Source organism: Pteronotus mesoamericanus, unplaced genomic scaffold, assembly GCF_021234165.1.
Source record: "Pteronotus mesoamericanus isolate MK-2021 breed Mesoamerican mustached bat unplaced genomic scaffold, CSHL_Meso_final scaffold_167, whole genome shotgun sequence".
In the NCBI taxonomy this organism is placed as follows: domain Eukaryota; kingdom Metazoa; phylum Chordata; class Mammalia; order Chiroptera; family Mormoopidae; genus Pteronotus; species Pteronotus mesoamericanus.
In genome coordinates this window covers 3,195,784-3,218,022 of record NW_026555308.1, presented here as the reverse complement: position 1 = coordinate 3,218,022, position 22,239 = coordinate 3,195,784, and the positions used below count along the sequence as shown (strand labels likewise).

General features: G+C 51.1%; 1 protein-coding gene across 2 annotated transcripts; it reads left to right on the top strand.

The window, feature by feature from the left end:
- The first annotated feature begins 3,951 nt into the window (after positions 1–3,951).
- Positions 3,952–15,826, top strand: TFAP4 (transcription factor AP-4). 2 transcript variants are annotated; one of them, XM_054589516.1, is made up of 7 exons: positions 3,952–4,183; positions 11,369–11,534; positions 11,652–11,750; positions 12,169–12,339; positions 13,068–13,208; positions 13,797–13,952; positions 14,816–15,826. In XM_054589516.1, the coding sequence occupies exons 1-7, from the start codon at positions 4,095–4,097 to the stop codon at positions 15,008–15,010; spliced, it is 1,017 nt and encodes a 338-aa protein (XP_054445491.1). In that variant the 5' UTR covers positions 3,952–4,094; the 3' UTR covers positions 15,011–15,826. The 2 variants fall into 2 exon arrangements, with proteins under 2 accessions (XP_054445491.1, XP_054445492.1); XM_054589517.1 differs by lacking the exon at positions 3,952–4,183 and adding an exon at positions 9,191–9,251.
- Positions 15,827–22,239: the final 6,413 nt, after the last annotated feature.

Sequence of the window (22,239 nt, the reverse complement as noted above, 5' to 3'; positions counted from 1 at the left end):
GGGTTTTTTTGTTTGTTTTATAAAATGGGAATAAGGACAGCTTGTTCAAGGTGGTGGAACCATCCAATAGAGGCACAGCTGCTGGAGAGACATTTTTGAATAACACACCGGAGGGTTCTCTGCACGGACATTCATCCAGACACATTACAGGGACAGGGAAGGAGGCAGAGATGGTGATGGAGTGTGTGGGATTTCTCTTCTAATTGCTCCCATTTTCTCAGAGAAACAGGACTTGAGGTCATGAGTTGAGTGTGAAGACCTGGAAGAGGTGATGGAGGTCTTGCGGAGAGGAGAAGGTGGAGAGAGAGTGGACTGGGCAATATGAAGTGATTGCCAGCCATCAAAGGATCCACTCCAGGATCTTGGTCTGGCATTTAAAAATAAGATCAGTCAGCAAGATTGTGGGATTTCATTTTTCAGCCCTGTTCAGCTTGAGGGGGTGGGTAGAGGCAGGGCGGGTGGGGTTAGACTTGAAAGGAAGAGTGTATGCAAGATGATTATATTGATGGGCTGTGAATTCTAAGCCAGATAAGGAAGGAAGTGAGAGGATAAGGGGAGGAATGTTGGTGGGATTAATAGCGTAGGGCAAACTACTGTCCATAGGCCAAAGCCAGCGTACTGGCCTTTTTCTGTTGACCTTTTTTTGGTTTAATTTTTTTTATTGTGGTAAAATACATATAACATTAAATTTGCCATTCTAACCATTTTAAAGTGTACAAGTCAGAGGCATTAATTACATTCACAATGTTGTGCAATCATTACCACTATTTCCAAAATTTTTCCATCTCCCCAAACAGAAACTATAGTCATTAAGCAATAACTTCCCATTCACCCATCCAACCCTTGGTAAGCTCTAATCTACTTTCTCTATCAATGAATTTGCCTATTTTAGATATTTCACATGCGTGCAATCATACAATATGTGATCTTTTATATCTGGCTTATTTCACTTAGCATTGTTTTCAAGGTTCATCCATGTTGTCGTATGTATCAGATCTTCATTCCTTTTTAAGCCTAAATAATATTCCACTGTATGGATAGGCCACATTTTGTTTATCTAGTCATCAGTTGATGAATAGTGGGTACTTTGCACCTTTTGACTATTGTGAATAATGCTGCTGTGAACACAACTGTACAATGATATGTTTGAGTCTCCGTTTCATTCTTTGCATACATACCTAGGAATGGAATTACTGTGGCATATCGTATGTAACCTCTGCCTTGTTTTGTATGGCTCACAAACTAAGAGTGGTATGGTAGACAGATTAATGCCCCCCCACAAATATTTATATTCTAAACCCCAGAATCCTTGGATGTTACCTTACAAAAGAGACTTTGAACATGTGACTAAGTTAAGGATTTTGAGAATGGGAAATTATTCTGGATTATCTGGGTCGGTCCAAGGTCATCATAAAAGGGAGTCAGGAGGGTCAGGGAGGATGTGATGACAAGCAAAAGTTGGAACAACACACTTTGAAGATGGGGGAAAAAAAAGACTACAAGCCAAGAAATCTGGGCCACTTCCAGAGGCTGGGAAAAGCAAGGAAATAGCCCTCCACAGAACTTTCAGAAGGAACACAGCCCTTCTGACACCTTAATTTTAGCCAAATATATATAACCCATTTGGACGTCGGACCTCCAGAGAATAAATTTGTGTTGTTTTAAGATACTAAATTTATAGTAATTTGTTACAGTAGCAATAAGAAACCAATACAGATAACTTTTACATGTCCTGTACAGAAATTTGCTGATTCCTAATTTAGAGCAAGAAGGTGACTGGTAGACTCAGGTGTTAAGCATCTAAGGGATTTTACTGAACACCTTCTGAGGGCTCCAGAAGGCACAGTGAACTTGAGTTTAAAGTTGGGAAGGGGAGGGAGACAGGGTCAGATTAAGAGATGTATAGAACCTCCTGGGAATGGGGGACAGCCTGGATTTGGGGGATTTATTATGCTACTGCCATAGTGATAGAGAGTTGGAGTATAGGACCGGGGGGGGGGGGGGGGGGTGATGGTATGTCAGACCTTAGGGCAGAAGCTGCTGATCCAGCTCAGAGGATTTTGGGTTTGTACATCTAAGACAGCTGAGGGCTCTCTGTGAGAAGGCGCCTTTGTAGAAATGGAGAGGCCAGTCTTAGTGGTAGGGCTCATAGGGACGAGGCTGGGTCAAGGAAGTTCCATAGAAGAAAGAGCATGGGGATAAATAAACTTCTGGCGGTTATTCATTCGTTCATTCATTCATCCAGGCACAGTACATGTTGTTCAGTGTATAGTTATGGGGCTCTGTATCCTGTTTTCCCCAAATGTCATCGTTTCCCGAACATATTCCCTGTTCCTACAGTGAAGCCTTCCAGGGACTCTGGGTTAAGTGGCTTCAGCTCTGTGCTTCGAGAAACTGTCCAATGGGTTGCTTTGGGGATTGGAAAACATGCATGCAAAACTGCTCAACATCTACAAGGTGCTCGCACTAATAATAATAATAATAATAATGATATTTCCTAATAATAACAGTAATCCTTGTTATTAGTAGGAATATTTCATTTAGGAGGTGCGATTTGGGCAGAACCTTAAAAGGCAGATGGGATTGGGAACAGTGGTAGGCAGGAGGCAGGACATTCCAAGGCAGGCATGGTCTTCCCAAGCCAGGGGTCAACCCTCCAGCAGCCAGAGGAGAGCCTGGGGAAGGTACATAAGGATCTGGTGAGGGTGGCGGCGGAGGATGGACGTTCGTAGTTAGCCAGTGTCCTTCTCTTCCGCGCTCCAGCCATCACCCCTCGTAGAAAGCGCACCCTGGCGGAGGTGTCGGAGGTGCAAGTCTCGCATTGGCTTCGCCATGAATGAGTAGCTGCAGCCTTCCGTCCACCCAGGCCAAGAATCCTGTCTTCCTGCAGTCCCGCGGAGAGGGAAAGCGTGTGTGTCGAAGGTTAGGACGGGACCCGGCAGTAGCCACCAGACCTCCCAGCCGGGCTGGCAGCCTGCCTCCGGGCCACTGCCGTCCTGGCCTCGCTCCACCTTTCCCTCCCGGCCAGGGCCCCAGCTTCCTAGAGCTGCCCAAGGATCCGAGGCGAACGGCGCGCCCCCTTTGCATTCCTCTCCTCGGCTCCGGGATTCCCAGGCTGTGGAGCCGGGGCCGGGCGGCCGGGCAGGGGAGGAGGGTGGGAGGCGGTAGGCTGGCCGGCCTCCTAAGTCGGCCCCAAGTTGCATATGGGAAGCGGTGGCTGTGACGCAAGTTTCCAGGGGGCCCTGAGCTCGGAGGGAGCGCGCCAGAGTGGCTCCAGTCTGTGCAATTACAATCGTGAAAAAGGAAGAGCCCCGAGCAGCACCCCAGGCCTCCAGGCCGCCTTCGCCGGGCCCAGACGCGCGTCCCCGGCCCACGAGGGCCGTAAAGCGCGCAGACCCTGCACTGGGCAGTCCCGCCGGACCCTGGCCGCACCGGCTGGGCTCACTCGCAGTGCCTGGCCTTTTTTTGTTGCTGTTGTTTTTTTTTGTTTTTCAACGCTTGCCAACCTGTCAGCTGATGGACCTCATCACCCATAGTGGCGCATGTAGCTCGGCCGCAGCTCGCTCCATTCACGCAGCACCCTCCAAGTCAGCCCGCCGCCCCTAGCTCCCAGCGCCCAGGGGAGACCCACAGACCCCAGCCTTCCCTCTGCCCCCGGGGGTCCGAGCCCCTCTCGCCCTGGCTTCGCGCCGCCCCGGGGGCGCTGCAAATAGTCCTTTGTTTACATGCAATTCCTTACTCCGCGGAAGGAGGCCGGGGGAGTGCTGAGTTTTCACCAGCTGTTTCCCGCCTTGAAACAGACATCTGATCAGCTGCAAACACACACACACACACACACACACACACGCGCGCGCGCGCGCACACACACACACACACACACACATACACATATACACGCGCCCGGGGAGGCAGGCCGGAGAGACCTCCCTCCCGCCCCTCCCTCCCCTCGCCGCCGCCGCCGCCGCCGCCGCCAGCATCTGGGACTGGCCGATTCTGCACCTCCGTCCGGCGCTGCCCTTTGATTCGGATTTCCATCTTGCATTCTCCGGCGGACCGCGGGACCCGGCTCGTGCAGAGAAGGGGGGCCGATCGCTATGGAGTATTTCATGGTGCCCACTCAGAAGGTGCCCTCTTTGCAACATTTCAGGAAAACAGAGAAAGAAGTGATAGGAGGGCTTTGTAGGTGTGTACTCCTTCTCCCCCCCATCCCCTTCCTACAATTGCAGCCCCAGGCCAGCCAGCCCGGGCGGGCGCGCGTGTGCGCACGCATGGCCCGCGCCGCCGACCCCGTTCGCCTTTCTTAGATGCCTGGGCGGCTGCAGCCCCGCACTCTGGTCTCGCGCCGTCCGGGGACCCTCCTCCCTCGGAACGTGGGAGCCCTGAGCGGCCCCGGTCACTTTTGTCCGCTGCAGGCGGGCGAGTCGCGACGTTTGTAATTGCAAACAGACCCACGTGGTTCTGCAGCAGTCCCGGCCATGCTTGGTGCTGGTGGCTTCCCCCGCGCGTCCTTCTTCCCCCTCCCGCATTGGCTTCCTTCCTCTCCCTCCCTCCTCGCTGCCTATGGGTGATCCCCCGAAGGGGTCTGGGGGGCCATGGGGGAAGCGGGGGGCCGCGGGCGGGCGGCTACAATGCAGCCACGCCGCAGCTCCGGGCGTGGGGGGGGGCGGGGAGCCGGGTAGTGTGCGTGTTTGCACGACGCGGGGCTGCAGCGGGGTTGGGGGCGTGCTCGCGTGGGGGTGTAGGAGTGGGCGGGACCCTAGGGGCCAGCGCGGCAGGTCCGGAGCGCCGCGGACGGGCACGTTGCGACCGCTAGCTTGCTTCCTCGCCGCCCGCGCCCGGGCGCTGTTTACTAGCGAGGCCTGGACGTGACTCTGCAGCCCTCTTGGAGTAGGCGGACCTCGGCGCGCCGCCTCGCGGGAGCTGTAGTTTTACCCGTCCCTCCGGTGCGGCATTGTGGGAGCTGTAGGCGCGCCCGGGCCACGCTTTCCCCGCACAAAGCTTGGCCCCCGCGGGCGGGATAGGCAAGGCAGGCCAGGTAGGGGAGCGTTTGGGGCAGTGGACACCAGAAGCCGCCCCGAGTCTCACCAGGCACTGCTCTTGGGCCTCTACCGCAAACTTTCGCATGCCACGGCCCTCCCCCAGTCATAAACCGAAAGCGTCAGGTCTCCCAACTGGGTAGGTGGATGGGTGGTCCGAGGTCTGCCGTTCTCCCCAGGAACCACTTTACAAGTTTGACTTGGGTTGCCCCAGATCCACCCTTCACCAAAGGGTGTTGAGTTCGCTCTGTACTTCCACCAGAATCACCCTGAACACTTGTTAAAATATCGGTGCCTGTAACTCCGCTCGCTAGAAGGGCCTGGGCATGTACATAGTAAACACCACCGGCGGCACGGCAGTGCTTCGTGGGGGATATCCGGGTGCCCAAGTTTGGTCCTAGCAGTCCCTTTCCTGAGGCACTGCTCTTAAGAGTGAAATGGCTCCCCAGGTTTGAGGCCACGTGCTCTCGCGCCGGGGAAGGCAAAGCTCGGGTATTGAAGGAGGTGGAGCCCCCAGGTGGTGTGGCCCAGTCTAGTGGACACCAGGGAATGCAGAAACCAGGTTGGGGGAAAGTCGCTGCTCGTGTATTGCCCACCCCCCACCCCACTTAGCGCTCACCTAAAATACTCGGAAGTACAGGGAGGTTGAACCAGTTGGTGGGTTTTTAAACTAGCAGGGCCGCCCTGAGTACGGGCCCTTCTGAAAGGCCACCTGGGAGGTCTAGCTGTAAAACGTTAAAGGAAAACAAAGATTCTGGCGCTCTTACTATGTTCTAGGGATTTGTTTTGCTAGATTTTTCTCTGAATTGTCAGTCTTCATGTGTTAAGTGGCTTTATGATTCCTATGTGGGATGAGGACACAGGCTTGGCAAAGGAACATTTACAGCAAGTGGTGGGGCTATGATCCCAGGGCCGAACTCTTAGCCCCTTATTCTTAGCCCCTGAGAAACGAAATGAGAAGCGCTGCGGGTTGCTCAGAGGAGGGCTGGGCAATGGGGAGGAGGTGTTGAGCTGCTTCACATGCCAGAGAGGACATTGCAGGCCCTAATCCTGGGCAGGCTTGGTGCGGTGGATCCTGGCTCCACTCTGTCCCTGTCCCTAGCCCCCCCTTTAGAGGAGTCCATCTGTCCCCCAGGGGTGAAGTGCTCAAAGTGGCAGGATCCCCCTACAGGGCTGGGCATGGGTACATACTCAGCCTGCCTTGCTGGGAGACAATGTCAGTTTGTGCACTGGGTGTGAAGTTGGGGCCTCTGGGTTTGTTCATTTTTAGAAGGGGTCGTGGGGTGAGGTCAGAGACCTTTAGAAGATGGAGGTTGTGGGCGGGATAGGACCTTCTGGACAGATGGACTTTTCAGGCTGATGGACTTTGTTCCATACTTCAGAATAGTAGGAGTCCCTGCCTCTTCAGAGCCCCACCCCAGCACTGCATAGCAGGGTCCTCACAAGCTTGTGGTTTTGGACCTGTCACCTAACTGCTCTTAGCCTCTGTAAAACAGAGCATGTGAAGTATGGCTACACATATGGAAAGTGCCTGGTAGCTGTTAAAATGGCTCTCAAACTCTTAGAATCAGGAGTTTAGGGACTGCCCTCAGGGGGAAAAGAGACAAGCTGCTCTCAGGACTTAGAAAACAATTAGGGGCTTTTAAATGTGTGTTGGGTCCCTGATCTTGTATTTACAAGGCACCTACTTTGTGCCAGATTTGAGGATATCACAATGAACCAGAACAGGCCCCTGCCCTAAGAGTTCACAGTCTGGTGGTGCTAAAGGGTCTTGTCAGCCCTTTAAGGGAGATTCATGGGTTACCCTGCAGTCCTGGGTACTAATCCTGGGAGAATAACCCTGGGTATCCTATTGTCCTCAACCTCACTCTTCTCTTTTCTCCTTCTCTTTTCTGTTTTTTAAACTTCACCCGAGGACATTTTTCATTGCTTTTAGAGAGAGAGAGGAAGGGAAAGAGAGAAACGTTGATTGGTTGCCTCCCATATGCACCCCAAACCAGGGATCAGATCTGCAACCTAAGTATGTGCCCTGACTGGAAATTGAACCCACAATCCTTTGGTTACAGGGATGACACTCTAACCAACTGAGCTACACTGGCTAGGGCTCCCCTCCTTTTTTAAATTTCACCATGGCCCTGTGAAGTGAGGCTGTATTCCCCCATTTTACAGATGGGGAGACTGAGGCTTTGAGAGATGAAGTGGCTAAGCTTGGGGTTCCACAGTTAGTAAGTGGCAGGGCTGGAGTTTGCACTTGAACCCATGGACTGTAGGGCTCCCTCTGAGGTGCTGGAGAAGCTGTGGGGAGGTGGTGCATTCTGGGACTGAGGGCGGGGGTGGCAGGATGTTTGGAATGGGATCTATGGATAGAAGCAGCGGGGATGGGCGAGGGCCCCAGAATGCTTTAGTACCTGCTGCAGAGAGAAGGATGAGCACCTTGGGCATCCTTGGTCAAGGTCATCGTTCTTTTGTACTTTGGAATATAGGAGAAATGCTGTGTGCCTCTCAGACTCTAGCTGTTGAGCAGCAGGTGTATGAGTGACTTTGGGACAGTGTGAAATGACAGTTGTCAGTGGCTAATTTGAGGCTAGAGCTGGGCAGGGGTGTCTAAGGAGGTTGGGGGATATCCATTGCCTTTGGGCTGGGCTGGGCGCAAGGGACAGTTACTGGTCAGGATCTAGACCTGAAGAGCATGCTCCCTGCCCTGAGCCTCTGGTTGGGATGCTGGTGTTGTTCCCAGGGGGCTGTCTGGAGGTACTCTGGTAGTGGAGGTGCTCTGGTCTTGGCACCTGAGGCTAGTACTCAAATTGTTCCTTGTCAAGAGCCCTTCCTTCTACCCAAGGCAAGGCAGTCCCTGGCCAGCTCAAAGAGACTGTTGGAGGACAGTCGGTAGGGAGAGGAGCAAGATATACTTGGTGTCAGTGGACCCAGGCTACCTTTGTTGCTCACCTGAGGGGCCTGAAGTTGATGTGGAAGGTGGTGGTGGTGGGGGCGGTTGTAGAGCTTTGACTGTAAATCATGTTTACCTCTACAAAACTCGAGAGAGAAATGCAAAAATATTTTAAGGCATTTGCACTATAGGCTGGAATTTCCAATTCGCCATCCTTCATAGGAGTCCCTGGTTGGCCAGCACTTCACCAGTTAGATCCCCTGGTTAGACAGCGTTTCACCGATCAGAATCCCTGATTACCCATGAATCCAGCAGTCTGTGCTCCTGCTTAGTTGCATCTATTAAAGAAACTGTCAGCTGGTACTTCTAGGGCTGTTTAGGTGAGTAAGAGGGAACTGTAGCTTTGGGCAGAACTCTTTTCTGGGATTTAGGTCTGCACCAGGTTAACCAGCAGCTGGTTCCTGAGCCAAGAGCCTGAGGGGCTTACGAATTTGATGTTGAAGAGGACAGAATGGAACATTTAGAAGAGTCAGGCTGGCAGCTTCAGATGAGCAGGAGACAACACAGCCCCTTGAATACCACTCCCCACCCCTGTCCTCTGGGAACTTCGTCTGAGGCTTTTAGACCTGGGGTCCTGGGGTCTTCTTTGGTCTCCTCCATTCTTGGGCATCCTGGGGATAAGAGAGATGCAGAGGGTTTGCTTCCCATAGCTGAGGTTTCGTGGGCAGTGAGCTGGCTTGAGGGGCAAGTGTCAGGGATTTGGGGCACTGCCTCTTGCAGCCACATATAGGGCTCTGATAAACACTGGGCTGTATGTGTGAACCCTTAGTAGAGGGTGCCATCAGCTGATGGGGAAGGAGAGCGTGAGCTTTGGTGCCTGCAGGTGCCTGCTGCTCCCTGGTCTGGCTGCCTGACCTTGGGCTTGTCACTTCCCTTTACAGGACCCTGGATTCCTCCTTGCAGTATGATGATGCAGCCACCTTGCAGGGTTTTTGTGAGAGTCAGACAGAGAAACATGTAAAAGAGTTCTGTGAATGACAGTAGGGGTTAACATGATGGCAGGGCGTAGCTGTGCTTGGTCCTTTCTACATGGGTAACTCTCACCTGTCTGTTGGGATGTGCTGCTCTGGGACAGCGCAGAACCCATTCTGCTCTGTGGCGAGACCTCTCAGGGGTAAGAGTAGGGCCCTGGGATCCAGGTTCAGCTCCCAGCTCTACCACTTGCTGAGCTATTCCCTTTCTAAGCCTTTGTGTCCTCATCCCACACAGGAATCATAAGGCCACATAACTCAGGAAGACTGACCGTTCAATGAGAAAATCTCAGCAAAGTGAGTCCTTAGCACATTATAGTAAGAACTTTAAAGACTTCAACCCCCCCCCCCCAAACAAAAATAGTATTACCCTATTGCTAGACCCTCCAGGTTGGCCTTTTGTAAGGACTAGCACTCAGGGTGGCCCAAGGGTGGGCGTGAGGCTCCTTTTTTGATCCATTACTACTATGGTCTGCTCTGGCCTTTGGGCATCACCAGGAGGGACCCAGGGACTAGGTGAGTCGGGTTCTCTCTATATCTGTCTTGACAAGGAGAGGGGTGCTGCCAGGCAGTATCACTGGTGGCTTGGCTTCCTATGGCATCTCCCCATCTTTTATGGCCCCAAAGACTCCTGATTTTAATCCATCCACCTCAGAGCTTCTGGAGGGCTCTGCTGGAGGGCAGAGCTTCTGGGTGACTGCCAGGCCCAGGAGGCTGGACTCTATTCTCCCCTAAAGGGCAGGCACGCTTCTTTGTGTCAGATCTCTGACCTGCATCTTCAACCACCCCAATCACTCCCCCTGTAGGGGCAGGGAAACTGGGAGAAGTGGTGGAGTCAAATACCTGGCTGTCTGACCTTCAAACTGTGTTCCTCCCTTTTATGAGCCTGAAGCCCCATCTGCCAGGCAGGGGTCATGAACTCCCTTTACAGCGCTGACATTCCGAGGCCCTGCAAGGGATCTGTACCCTGTGAGAGGGGGTCCAGGGAGGACCTGGGGGGACTGGTGGAGGAGAGATCTTGTCTCTGGACCCCCCGCAGCAGCCGATGTGGCTCCCACTCCTGGCCCTTCCCCAGCTGACTACCTTCTGTTGGGAGAGGAGGCTGAGGTGCAGGAAGGGGCAAGGACAAGTGCAGTGTCCTGTAGGGAGCCAAGGTGGGACGGATTGGGTGGGCTGGGGGACCAGAAAAGGCCTTGGCTGTCTCTAGCTATTGCAGATGTGTCCCCTTCGTGGTTTTTATGCAGATTCCTTTCTGTCTTGGGCTGGACATGGGGGTCTGGTATAGCAGGGGAGTAGGACCAGGCTCTTTTTTGAGCTCAGGCTCCTCCATCTATGGAAACAGGACTGCCCAGAGTCCTTTCCCCATTACCTCAGACCCAAGAGGGTGAGCTCAGGCCTGGACCAGTCACCCTGGGGCGGGTTGGGGGGGCTCAGGATGAAGCCAGGGCTGTGGCTTTGGGTGGGGCTAGTGGCCTCTTCTGGGAGCCCCGCATCTGGAAGCCCCGCATCTGGAAGCCATCAGGTCAGGGGCGGGGGAGGGGGTGTTACAGGAGAGGACCAGGAAGGGGGGCATGCCTTCTTGAGGCCACATAGAGGCCCACCCCTTGGGAGCAGTGGCTTTGGGTCCACAGGCTCTATCACCATCTCTGCCTCTGGCCAACACCTCTCAGCCCGCAACTTCACCCCCTTCCACTGGCTGCCTTCTCTCTCACCCCACAGGCTGCTGTTCCTGCAAGAAGCAATCACATAATATGCAATAACATTGCCCACTGCATTCTGGGAGCCTTGTTTCTCTGGCACAGGGTGGTGTGCCTCTTGGAGTAGGTGGGCACCAGTGAGAACTGTCCCTAGGGGTGGTTGGCTTGGTATCTGCTCCCTGAAGCGAGTGGTATCTGTCTTGTCTTTGAAGTCTTAGCACAGGGTGGCTGGGGCCAGGCTAGGGGTGCTTATCGCTGGAGACGTGGCTGTGGGGATGCAAAAGGAGTAGGGATGTCTTCTTTAGGCTTCAACCCTAACTCTGAAAGTGATAGTCCTTCAGGTGCATAGCATGGAGCTCAGAGGAGTCCTGGGAGCAGGTGTCTCCTATTGTCACCTGGGCCCACCTGCATCAGAATCTCAGGGATTCTTGCTAGGGCATGCAGGTTTTGGGCCCCACTCAGACGTGCTTGCCAGACACTGGGGCTGGGACCTGGGGAGTGCATGGTGACTTTGATACCTATGCATTGCGAAGCATGCTGCTCCATCCTCCTCCTGATCTGCTGGGGTGTAGGCATCAAACAGATCTGGCATCGTTTGCAGGGGGAGAAAGGAAAGTTACACCAGGGTCTTCTGGAGACAAACTATAAAGATAGGGGCCCACTGGGGACAGGGCATGGAGGACACCTAGCCTGAGTGTGTCCTCTCCTCCCTGGCAGTCTTGCCAACATTCCACTGACCCCTGAAACTCAGCGGGACCAGGAGCGTCGGATTCGGAGGGAGATTGCCAACAGCAATGAGCGGAGGCGCATGCAGAGCATCAATGCGGGTTTCCAGTCCCTCAAGACCCTCATCCCCCACACAGATGGAGAGAAGCTCAGCAAGGTGGGTGAGGGCTGGGAGGGCTTCCTGGACTAGGTGGTGGGCTCAAGCAGGGAGAAGGAAGTCAGCTTCAGTAGATGCTGCCAGCTGGGGCCCCTGACTTGTCCTTCCCACCCTCAGGCAGCCATTCTCCAGCAGACGGCGGAGTACATCTTCTCCTTGGAGCAGGAGAAGACCAGGCTCCTGCAGCAGAACACACAGCTCAAGCGCTTCATCCAGGTAGCACCTGCAGAGGCTCCCGTCACCTCAATACCTGTCCTCCTCCTGGCTTGCTCCTCCTGGCATGGGCATGTCTGGGCTCAAACTCTGGCCTGGGACTCTGATGAGGCTGCAAGTCTCACCTTCCCCACTGACACACCTACTTCAGGCACTTGCCTTCCTGCCTGGGCCTCAGTTAACCCATCCATAAAGTGCAGTTGAGCGACTCTGGAAAGAACTAGATGATTTTTGGCAAGCAGGTCCTTTCTCCCTCCGTTTCTGGCCTGTGGCCACTGTTGGATTTGCAGAATGGGATTCCCAGTGCCAGAGCACCCGGGTTGACAGCTTTGGGGGCTGCGATGGAGCCCTCCAACCTTCCCATTGGTGGTGGTGGTACGAGGGTGTCAAGGCACACTCACCAACCCCTTGGGGTCCCCAGGAGCTGAGTGGCTCGTCCCCCAAGCGGCGGCGGGCAGAGGACAAGGATGAGGGCATTGGCTCCCCAGACATCTGGGAGGATGAGAAGGCAGAAGACCTGCGGCGGGAGATGATTGAGCTACGGCAGCAGCTGGACAAGGAGCGCTCAGTGCGCATGATGCTGGAGGAGCAGGTGAGGCAGGCAAGCAGATGGTTGGGGTGGGGGAATTCCAGTCCCTCTCTCTCCCTTTTCTCCTGTCCCTGCTTCTCTTGAGCACTTATTTACAGGAGCATCTGCTTTGTGCCAGGTCTAGGAAAGGGGGGTCCAGTGGGAAGCAAATCAGACAGGTACCTTTTGTCCTCAGGGGTCACCATCTGTGTTGGGTAGAAGGATTAGTCAGAGGATTTTAAACCGTCAAAATGCAGCTGTGATAAAGGTCCTGTAGGAAGCATGGGCATTGGGAGGGGGGTTTGGGCTGATTCTGGAGGAGCCGCCCCATCGCTTCTCTGTCAAAGTGATTTGAGCTGAGGTTGGAAACTGGGCCAGGGGGTCAAGTCTCACAGTTAACCAGGCAGAGAGAGAAGGGTACTCTAAGAAAGAGGAAACAGCTTGAGCAAAGGCCCTGAGGCTGGAAGGAAGGATTGGAGAAATGAGGGAGTATGGCATGAGGGAGGTCATGGCAGGGGAGAAGATGAGTCAGAGAGGGCTTGGCGGGCTATGGTAGGACTTTGGTCTCTATCCCAGGTCTTTTCTTGAGGGTGGCAGGCTCCTGCTAGGGTTTGCAGCAGGAGTAAATGATCTGCCTTGCAAAGCGTAGAGTATGGGGAAGCTGACCTTAGCAGCTCTGAGGGCCCCGCACTAAAGGAGAAGTCAGGGTATCGTTCAGGCCCTGCCCCCTGAACCTGCCTCTCTGTCCTCAGGTTCGTTCTCTGGAGGCCCACATGTACCCGGAAAAGCTCAAAGTGATCGCACAGCAGGTGCAGCTGCAGCAGCAGCAGGAGCAGGTGCGACTGCTGCACCAGGAGAAGCTGGAGCGGGAACAGCAGCACCTTCGGACCCAGGTGGGTGGGAGGCACCCGGGAGGGGCTGTGTGGGCAGAGGCTGGAGCTCTCAGACTCAGCATTGGTGCCTCAGGGCTCTGCAGGGCAGACCCAGGGCCTATAAAGACATTCCTGGTTTCCGGGTTATCTTACATACATTATTACATGAATCTTTGTAGCAGCCCTTTGAGGCTGTTTTACTGATCAGGAAGGTGAGGCCCAGAAATGCTAAATAACTCATCCAAGATCCTCAGGGATTGGGGCAGGAATTTGAACCCTGGCTGTCTAAATCCAGAATCTAAACTCCTGGCTACCACTGCATTACATGTTGGGGTGCTTGCCTGGCACTGAACAACGAAGGGGCCATAGGTTCTTGGATGGTTGGAAGCCCCTTTCTAGGCTCTGTTTCCTTTGTTGCTTAAGAGGGTAGGAGGTCCCAAACTGCCTGGTCTCGCATGAGTGGTTGGCAGAGGCTGCCTCGAGGCACTGGGCAGGGGGAGATGGTTTTGGAGGTTTTGGAGATAGGATGCTATACCCTCTGTAACTGCCGGAAGGGAAGGGGAAACTCCCTGAACCTTTGGAGAAAGACTGAGGGCCTTTGTTTCATAGCTTCTGCCCCCTCCGGCCCCCACCCACCATCCTACGGTGATTGTGCCAGCACCGCCACCCACTCCCTCCCACCACATCAACGTTGTCACCATGGGCCCCTCCTCAGTCATCAACTCAGTTTCTACGTCCCGGCAAAATCTGGACACCATTGTGCAGGTACCTGGGCTCATGGAAGGGGCAACACATGGGGGCTGTCCTCTGGGAACAGACCCTTTGGGGGAGATCAGAAAGCAGAGACTGAAGGGAAATGAGATAGGGCTTGAGTGTGGGGGGAGGTCTGGAAGCTGGGTGTCTCTGTCTCCATCCTGAGTCTCTGTTTGCATGGGTTTGGGGTCAGGGGCTATGTTGGGAAGGTGAGGGGCAGAAATGGGGGAGAGGATGGCCTAGAAAACCTTGTTGCTTCCCTCCACATGAGGTTTGTTGAGAGGGTCCTTTGCTTCCGTAGCCCCCAGCTTCAGAGTTCCTATATCCAGCTCTTGGTTGGTCCAGAACTTCCTCTCGCCTCTATCTTCTAGGACCTGAGATGGGGATGGAGGTGGCAGTGACTGGGAGGGTAACAGTTAAGCCTCCTACAGAGGAGGAAGCAACAAGGTGAGAGCTCTGTAGGTCAGGCGGAAGTCACTGCTGTACCCATCATGGGGCAGAGACCCCTGGGGAGCGCTGATGATACCACAAAGAAAGAAGTAAACATAAACCAAAAGAAGCCCATCAACCCCTGGACCTAAATGTAGTTGCACATAATTCCAGCAAATTGAATAATAAAATTAATAACAAAGACCTTCTATTAATAAACAGACCAACTTTAAAGGATATAAACAAACTAAATGCTGGTGATGTCCAAGCAACCCTGCCCTGTCATCTCCAAGGGGTTTTTCAGCTAAGGAGAGGATTTTACTACTCCTGACTCTGGCAGGCCCCCTGCTGCTTTGCCAGGCTTGCTTCGGGACCTTTCTGGGGTGTGTATAGATGGTGGCTGTCCGCATGCCTCCAGCCATTCTCATCATAGCCTGTCCTCCTAGGCAATCCAGCACATCGAGGGAACCCAAGAAAGGCAGGAACAGGAGGAGGAGCAGCGTCGAGCCGTAATTGTGAAGCCAGTCCGAAGCTGCCCAGAGGCCCAGGCCTCTGACACTGCCTCTGATTCAGAGGCCTCGGACAGCGACGCCATGGACCAGAGCCGGGAGGAGTTGGCAGGGACTGGGGGGCTTCCCTGACCACCCCCCCAGCCCTCCTCTCCCTTCTGGGGGCTTGAGGGGGCCGGGGCAGCAACAGGGAGTACATCAGGCCAGCGAGTGAGGAATTTTTACAAAATTACAACGTCATTTGGGTCTCTTTTATGACCTCTTTTTCAATACTGTAAATCGACCTTTGAGCAAAGGCCACCCAACCTGAGGTCCTGGGGGCTGGGGTGGTGGGAGTGTGTGGGAGCACCTGGACACCTGGGGCTGGGCCTCACAGGGAGGCTGGGGGAGCTGACACTTGAGGTGCCTGGCCTCTCTCTGCCAAAACGCATTTTTTTTTTTCATTTAAACATGTTTTTAAGAACAGGGAAAATCAAACAAAACCCCAATGGATTTCTGCCTTCCCTAGAGCTAGCCCTACGACTGTCAGTTTTTAATTCCCCCTTCCCTTCACTTTTTGGTTTTCTTCTTTCTCTAAGCACTTACATGGGTTGGGGGGCTGGCTGGGTCAGGACTCTCTGGGGGTCCCGGGTGGAAGTTGCTTCTTCTTTGGGGTTTGCTGCTGCCCTTTTGCCCTGCCCTTCCTTCCCTGCCCCACCTCAGCACTAGGATTTGCCACTCTTCACCACCAGCTGGCCCTCACCTCTCCTTCCAGATTTCCTGTCTTCAACCCTCAAAAATGTCTTTTGTCTTTCTTTTTTTGTTTTGTTTGTTTGGTTTTTTTTTCCTTGGTTTTTGTTTGTTTGTTTTTGGATTTTTTTTGTTTTTTGTTTTTTGGTTTTTTTTTTTTACAATTTTGAGGTCTTTGTGTTCAAGGAGAGCTATTATATTTTGTTAAAGAAAGTGGGGGGCGGGGAACCAAGAGGCCACCATGCCTTTATAAAGAAACAAAATAAAGTTTGTACTTTGTTTTTTAGATTGTGTCTCTTGGGTGCATGCTATCCTGTCTTGCTGGGGAAGGCTTCTTGGACTACAGAGTATGGGATGCTATTTGGGCCCATCAGAGGGGACTGGATGTGGGTCAGCTCATGATGACTCCCCTAATTTGTATGTAGTGTTGCAATGAGAAATCGCCGTCCTCCCATCCCCTGGGATTAACTGGGTATTCTGCAAAGATGGGAGATGGTGTTGGTGGGTGGGAGGAGTGGCTCCTAACTCCTTGGGGGGGCCCGGGCATGGCAAGAATAAACAACTAAGTCACAGGTTTCTATCCCTTGGAGAAAGGACACAGGATGTTCAGGGCTCCTGGGTGACCTCTAGGTTTTACCAATTTTTTAGCTTGTGTAACCTCCCTGAACCTCAGATTCGTCATCAATAGAAGAGGAGGGTAGAAGAGAATGGAGCATGGTGTGGTGTTTAACTCAGATCCTGGTCGTGGCTGGGTAGCTCAATTGGTGAGTGTCATCCTGACACGTCAAGGGTGTGGGTTCAATTTCAGGTCAGGGCACATACAAGAAGCAACCAGTGAATGTACATGTAAGTGGAACAAAAAACTAATGTTTCTCTCTAAAATCAGTACATTTTAAAAATTAAAAAAAAAAAAAAAAGGAATGCACTTCCTGGAGCTGCTTTGCAGTGGTCAGTTGGGAAAGCCACTTACATTTGAGCCTAAGTTTCCTTTTTTGAAACTTGAGAATAGCCCTGGCTGTGTGGCTCAGTTGGTTGGAGCATTGTCCCCGTACACCAAAAGGTTGCAGGTTTCTTTCCAAGTCAGGGCATATAACTAGGTTGTGGGTTTGATCCCTTTTTGGGATATGAATGGGAGGCAACTGACCTGTTTCTCCTTCACAGTGATGTTTCTCTCTCTACCCTCTCTGTAAAATCAATAAACATATCCTAGAGTGAGGATTGAAAAAAAAAGTTGGGAATGAAAAAAAAGCAACATAAATTGGGGACAATAATTGCACAAGGGCAATGCTTCTTATGGGGGAGGGATCCTTTTAAGCAGGTGCATAGGGACTGAGGCTAGAGTGGAATTACCAACTCCTCAGCCCACAAATACCTCCAGATATGAACTTGTTGAGTAGAAAGGCAGACAGGAGCCTGCATTTTTAAAAGAAGCTTAATATACTTTTAAAGGTGAAATTCACAACAAAATCAACCATTTTACAGGGAATGATTCAGTGGCACTTTGTCCATTCACAGTGTTGCGCAACCATCATCTCTCTCCAGTTCTAAAACATTTTCATCACTCCAAACTGAGCCACTTACTCATTCATCAGCCTCCCCATTTTCCTTTTCCTCATAGCCCCAGCAACCACCAATCTGCTTTTTTTTAGTATTTGTAAAAATTAAAACCAATTTACATTAGGTAAATTCATACTTTTTAGTTTTTGGTTGTGTGAATTTCGACAAATATGTACAGTTGTATAACCACTACCACAATGACATAAATTAGTTCTCTCATCCCGGGTGTCCCCACCACGTCCCTTTGTGGTCCACCTAGCTCCTGGTAACCATTGATCTATTCCTACAGGTTTGCCATTTCCAAAATGTTATAAATGGAATCACACAATATTTGGCTTTTTGAATCTGGCTTCTGTTATCATTGTAACTCATTTTCTCTCTTTTTGGGTATATCTAGCTAATTTACGTGTTGAACACGTGTCTGAGGGGAGGGGCTGAGCTAGGATATGGGTGGGGACGCCCCTTCCCAAGTCCAGTCCAGCAACCTCTTTTGGCCAGGTGGAAGGTGCACCCCACGGACTCCAAAGCACTTGGTTCTCTAGAGGGTCAACAGAGACTGCTTCCGTACCACTACTCCTGGTCCAGCCAGGGTGGAGGCTCCACCTTCTTCCGGTGGCCCGCGGACTGTTCAGTTCCTATAGGCCAGAGGCAGGGCTTGGGGTGGGGCCAAGGAAATTCCCCCCTCCTCCGACCAGTGGTGGCGCACCCTGGAGCTGCAGGCAGTCGCACCAACAAGCAGCGGAAGTCAGGGGCACCGCCCCCTGGCCTCGCCTATTCCCGGACTCGCCCCGCTCCGCCCTCGGCGCGCATGCTCGGTGGCACCCCAGGCAGTCTGGCGCGCACTCGTCAGGCTCCGCTACAGCTCCCGCCCCTGGCAGCGCGTGCCCACGCACGCCCCGCGATCGAATGCAGCAAACGTGACGCTTCCGCGTGTCTTCCGCGCGGAGGCGCTCGCCGACTTCCTTCCGCAGCTGCCAGCGCACCTGGAGGACGCTCTGTGTGGCCTCCCTTGGAGCCCGCGTTGTTGGGCGGAAGTCCGGCGTGTGGCACACGTGACTAACGGCGTTCTGGAGGCCGAGGTATAAAAGGTGACAATTTTAATAACACGAATACTTTTCGTGCTATTAATATTAATACTTTCAGCCCATAGTATCAGAAACATTGTCGTTTCAGCTAAAATAAGGAATGAAAGGAACTACACACAAAAAATACTTTTGCCGAGTCTTGGAGATGGGTCCGGGGCCTAGGAGCTTGGTCCGGGTCAACGGCTACGCGTGGGGTGGTGCAGTCTAGCCTTCGTAGCACTTGTGAGCCAGACCTGGTGGTTAGAAAATGCACAATGCGATGTAATATGCAGAAGGTAGCCTGGGAGGAGGAAGAACTGGAGGTGTGGAAATGTTACCACACTCATGGGGTTGGCTGCTTGGGGTCCTCTAGTAAAAAAAAAACAAACACAAAAAACAAAAAAACGAGAGCAAGGTAGTTTTATTTACTTGGGGCAAGTAAAGGGGACGGGTTCATAGTCAAAGCTCTGCCTCCTCCAAGGGAAGTGCAGCCCTTGCTTGTATAACTATTTGGTCAGTTACATATTGATTTCTTCTTTATAGTTGGCTATTTTCATTCCTTGATTTCCTGTCACCTCATCCACTTTACAACTACCGCTACAAAAATACTGTGTTGTACTTTAACAGTTAGCAAGAAATAACATTTAGAACTGCCCAAACCTTAAGACCCTTGTCCTGTCTAACATGAATGGATCATAGAGGACTTCCAAGTTATACTAAGAAGCTCAGACTTTATTTTTTGTGGAAGGATGTGGATCTAGGAGAGACACTATTAACCCGACAATTAACAAAACGTGTTTTGAGAACCGTTTCCAGAAGTATTTACTGTATAATGTACACTCAGAAGAGGGAGTAACTTGTGTTTAGTTCCGCGAATTTTCACAAACACTACACAACCATGTATCCAGCACCCCACCGAACCCTGAAGTGGTCTTTCTTTTAAAACTTAAAAAAAATTAAATAATTATAGAAATGTTCTGAGAGGTCGTGTGCACCCTTGACCCAGCTTTCCCCGGTGTTAATATCTTGTATACCCGAGGTAACAACGTGGAAACCAGGTAATTGTTATTGATGCAGTCCACAAGGCTTATTCAAGTTTTTACCAGTTTCACATGCTCTCATTTATGTATTTGTGTACATAGTTCTGTACTATACATTGCACCAGCAGTGAATGAGAATTCCAGCTGCTCTGCATCATCACCAACACTTGATATTGTCAAATTAATACAGTCTTTTTAAAATAGTCATTCTGGTAGGTGTACAGTGGTTTTAATTTCTATCATCATACATTAGTTTTGTCTATTTTAGATTTTTAAAAAAAAGATTTTATTTACTTATTTTTAGAGAGTGGGGAAGGGAGGGAGACAGAGAGGGAGAGAAACTTGGATGTATGAGAGAAACATTGATCAGTTCCCTCTTCCGTGCCCCCAGCTGGGGACCTGGCCTGCAACCCAGGCATGTGCCCTGACTGGGAATCGAACTAGTGACCTTTTAGTTGTCAGGCCGGTCCTCAGTTTACTGAGCCACACCAGCGAGGTCTCTATTTTAGATGTTTATACAAATCATACAGTATGTAGTTGACCCTTTAACAAAAAGGGGGAGTTAGTGGCACTGATCCGCCGCACAGTCAGAAACTGTGTACAACTTCTTCCCCAAAACCTAACTATAGTCATCCCTTAGTGTCTATTGGGAATTGATTGCAGAACACCCCCACCCCCTTCTGTGGATATCAAAATCTGAGGATACCGAAGACTCTTATATAAAATGGTGTAGGATAGTGCATACAGTTGGCCTGCTGCATCTATTGACTCCTAACCCCAGATTGAGTACTGTTTTTCTGATCCGCAGTTCGTTGAATCCAAAGATGCGAATCCCAGGGATATGGACGGCCTATGGTATATTCATTGAAAAAAATCCTCATGTAAGTGGACCTGCACAGTTCAAACCTATGTTGTTCAAGGGTCAACTCTGTATACTCTTTTTGTGTGGCTTATTTTGTTCAACATAATGTCTCTGAGATTCATTTATGCTTTAAAAAAAAATGTTCATTTTTAGAGAGAGGGGAAGAGAGGGACAAAGAGAAGGAGAGAAACATTGATAGGTTGCCTCTTGCACACCCCCAAATGGGGACCTGGCCTGCAACCCAGGCATGTGCCCTTGCTGTGAATCAAATAGGCGACCTTTTGGTTCGCAAGCTGGTGCTTAATCCACTGAGCCATGTGAGTCAAGGTCATTTATGTTTTTTTTGGTCTATCAGTAGTTTGTTTATTTTTATTGCTAAGTTTATTCCACTATGTGAATATTCCACAATTTGTTTAGCCATTCACCTAGTGATAGACATTAGGTTGTTTCTAACTTATAGCTACTGCGAGTGTAGTTCAGTGGATACTATCCCCTAAATCAATTGTGGCAATTTCCCCTCTGCCATCGATAAGTAAGGTGGTAATGTAGCAGTGGAGGATAAGATACATCCTAAGCATGTGCCATTGATTATCTTTGGTGGTGGATTCTTTGGGAGGGGGCTGGGCATTCTTGATACTTGCTGGCCTCCCTGCCCTATTTCAGGGGTCTCTGTTATAGATAAAACTCATGAGAAATGTCCGTCTTCTCCCATGTTTTTTAAAATATTTATTTTTAAATAATTTATTTATTTTTAGAGACAGGGGAAGGGAAGGAGAGAGAAATATTGATGTGAGAGAGAAACATCGACTGGTTGCTTCCCGTATGCACTCTGTCTGGGGGCCCAACCTAAAACCCAGGTATGTGCCCTGATTGGGAATCAAATCAGCAACCTTTCCCTTTAGAGGACAACACCCAACCAATTGACCCATACTGGCCAGGGCTTTCTTCTCTCATGTTCTCAAGAATGGTTTTGTTTTACTGTGTCCTCTTTAAGAAGATCCTCAGAAGAAATTCCTGAGTCTCAGTAGCAGAAATCATTTCACTCCTCCCCAGCAGTTGGCTTGTTCTTATTTTAAGGACACTGTGAATTGGCAAGTGGTCAAGTTACACACATGTAAGGGACTTATGTATGTAGTGCTCTTTGCTCTTGTATCAGTCTTGTGAATGACTCCACTTTGTGTGCTTGCTTTTGCATAGTTTTCTTCTACTGTTACTTCCAATTCTTGCTTTCTTGCTGCATTTTATGAGTATTTGAAAGCTACCTTTATGCTTTTGTGACATAAGAGTGGGTTATAATAAATAAACTCCCACCTTGGCTGGTGTGGCTCAGTTGGTTGGAGTGTTGCTCTGTATACCAATAGGTCACAGGTTCGATTCCCGGTCAGGGCACATGCCTAGGTTGTGGGTTCGATCCCTGGTTGGGGCATATTTGAGAGGCAGCTGATTCATGTTTTTTTCTCTTTTTCTCCCTGCCCTTCCCCCTCTCTAAAAATCAATGAATGTGTCCTCAGTTGAGAATTTAAATAAATAAATGAATTAAAATGAGAGTTTTTTAAAAATATAAATAAATGTTTCTTGTGTTACGACGTGGGGCAGCAGTGTAGTCACTCCAGCTCTGAGATGTTTGAAGGGCCATTTAAGTCCTTCATAGGAAATGAGAGGCCTTCCTATGACCTTGCCGTCCTTTAGTGGTTGGTTAACTGGCCCAGACCAGAATGTAAAACACAAGCAAATCCTCCAGCTGCTTCCTGGAGCTGGCTGGCCACACAATCCTTAGCCTCATATTTTTGTTGGCGCTGGCTCCACCCTGTCCCACCCAAGTCCATCCCACTGTCCCTTCTTTATCCAGCTGCTCTTCTGCATTCCTGTATGCTACAATCCCTGTGGCAATTGTCTTTTTCACTCTCTTGAGTTCTGTTGAGTTGCCCTCCTGTGCCCTACAGGTCCTGGACTGGGGTGGAATTAGCACCATCCCCTGCCTTAGTTCCCTCTCTTCTCCTGCCCTGCTGAGTTGCAAGTTTCTTCTGTTGATTGACAAGAGCATGCTGACCTAGAATGGGGTAGGACTAGGGGCTGCAGAGCAGGACCAGCCTTAAATCTCACAGCTGT

What these genes read in the sequence shown, in the direction of transcription:
- TFAP4 (XM_054589516.1), top strand. Translation starts at nt 4,095, where the DNA reads ATGGAGTATTTCATGGTGCCCACTCAGAAGGTGCCCTCTTTGCAACAT. An exon ending in GTGATAGGAGGGCTTTGTAG is followed by an intron (nt 4,184 to 11,368) that starts GTGTGTACTCCT and finishes CCTCCCTGGCAG; the next exon opens with TCTTGCCAACATTCCACTGA. An exon ending in ATCTGGACACCATTGTGCAG is followed by an intron (nt 13,953 to 14,815) that starts GTACCTGGGCTC and finishes CTGTCCTCCTAG; the next exon opens with GCAATCCAGCACATCGAGGG.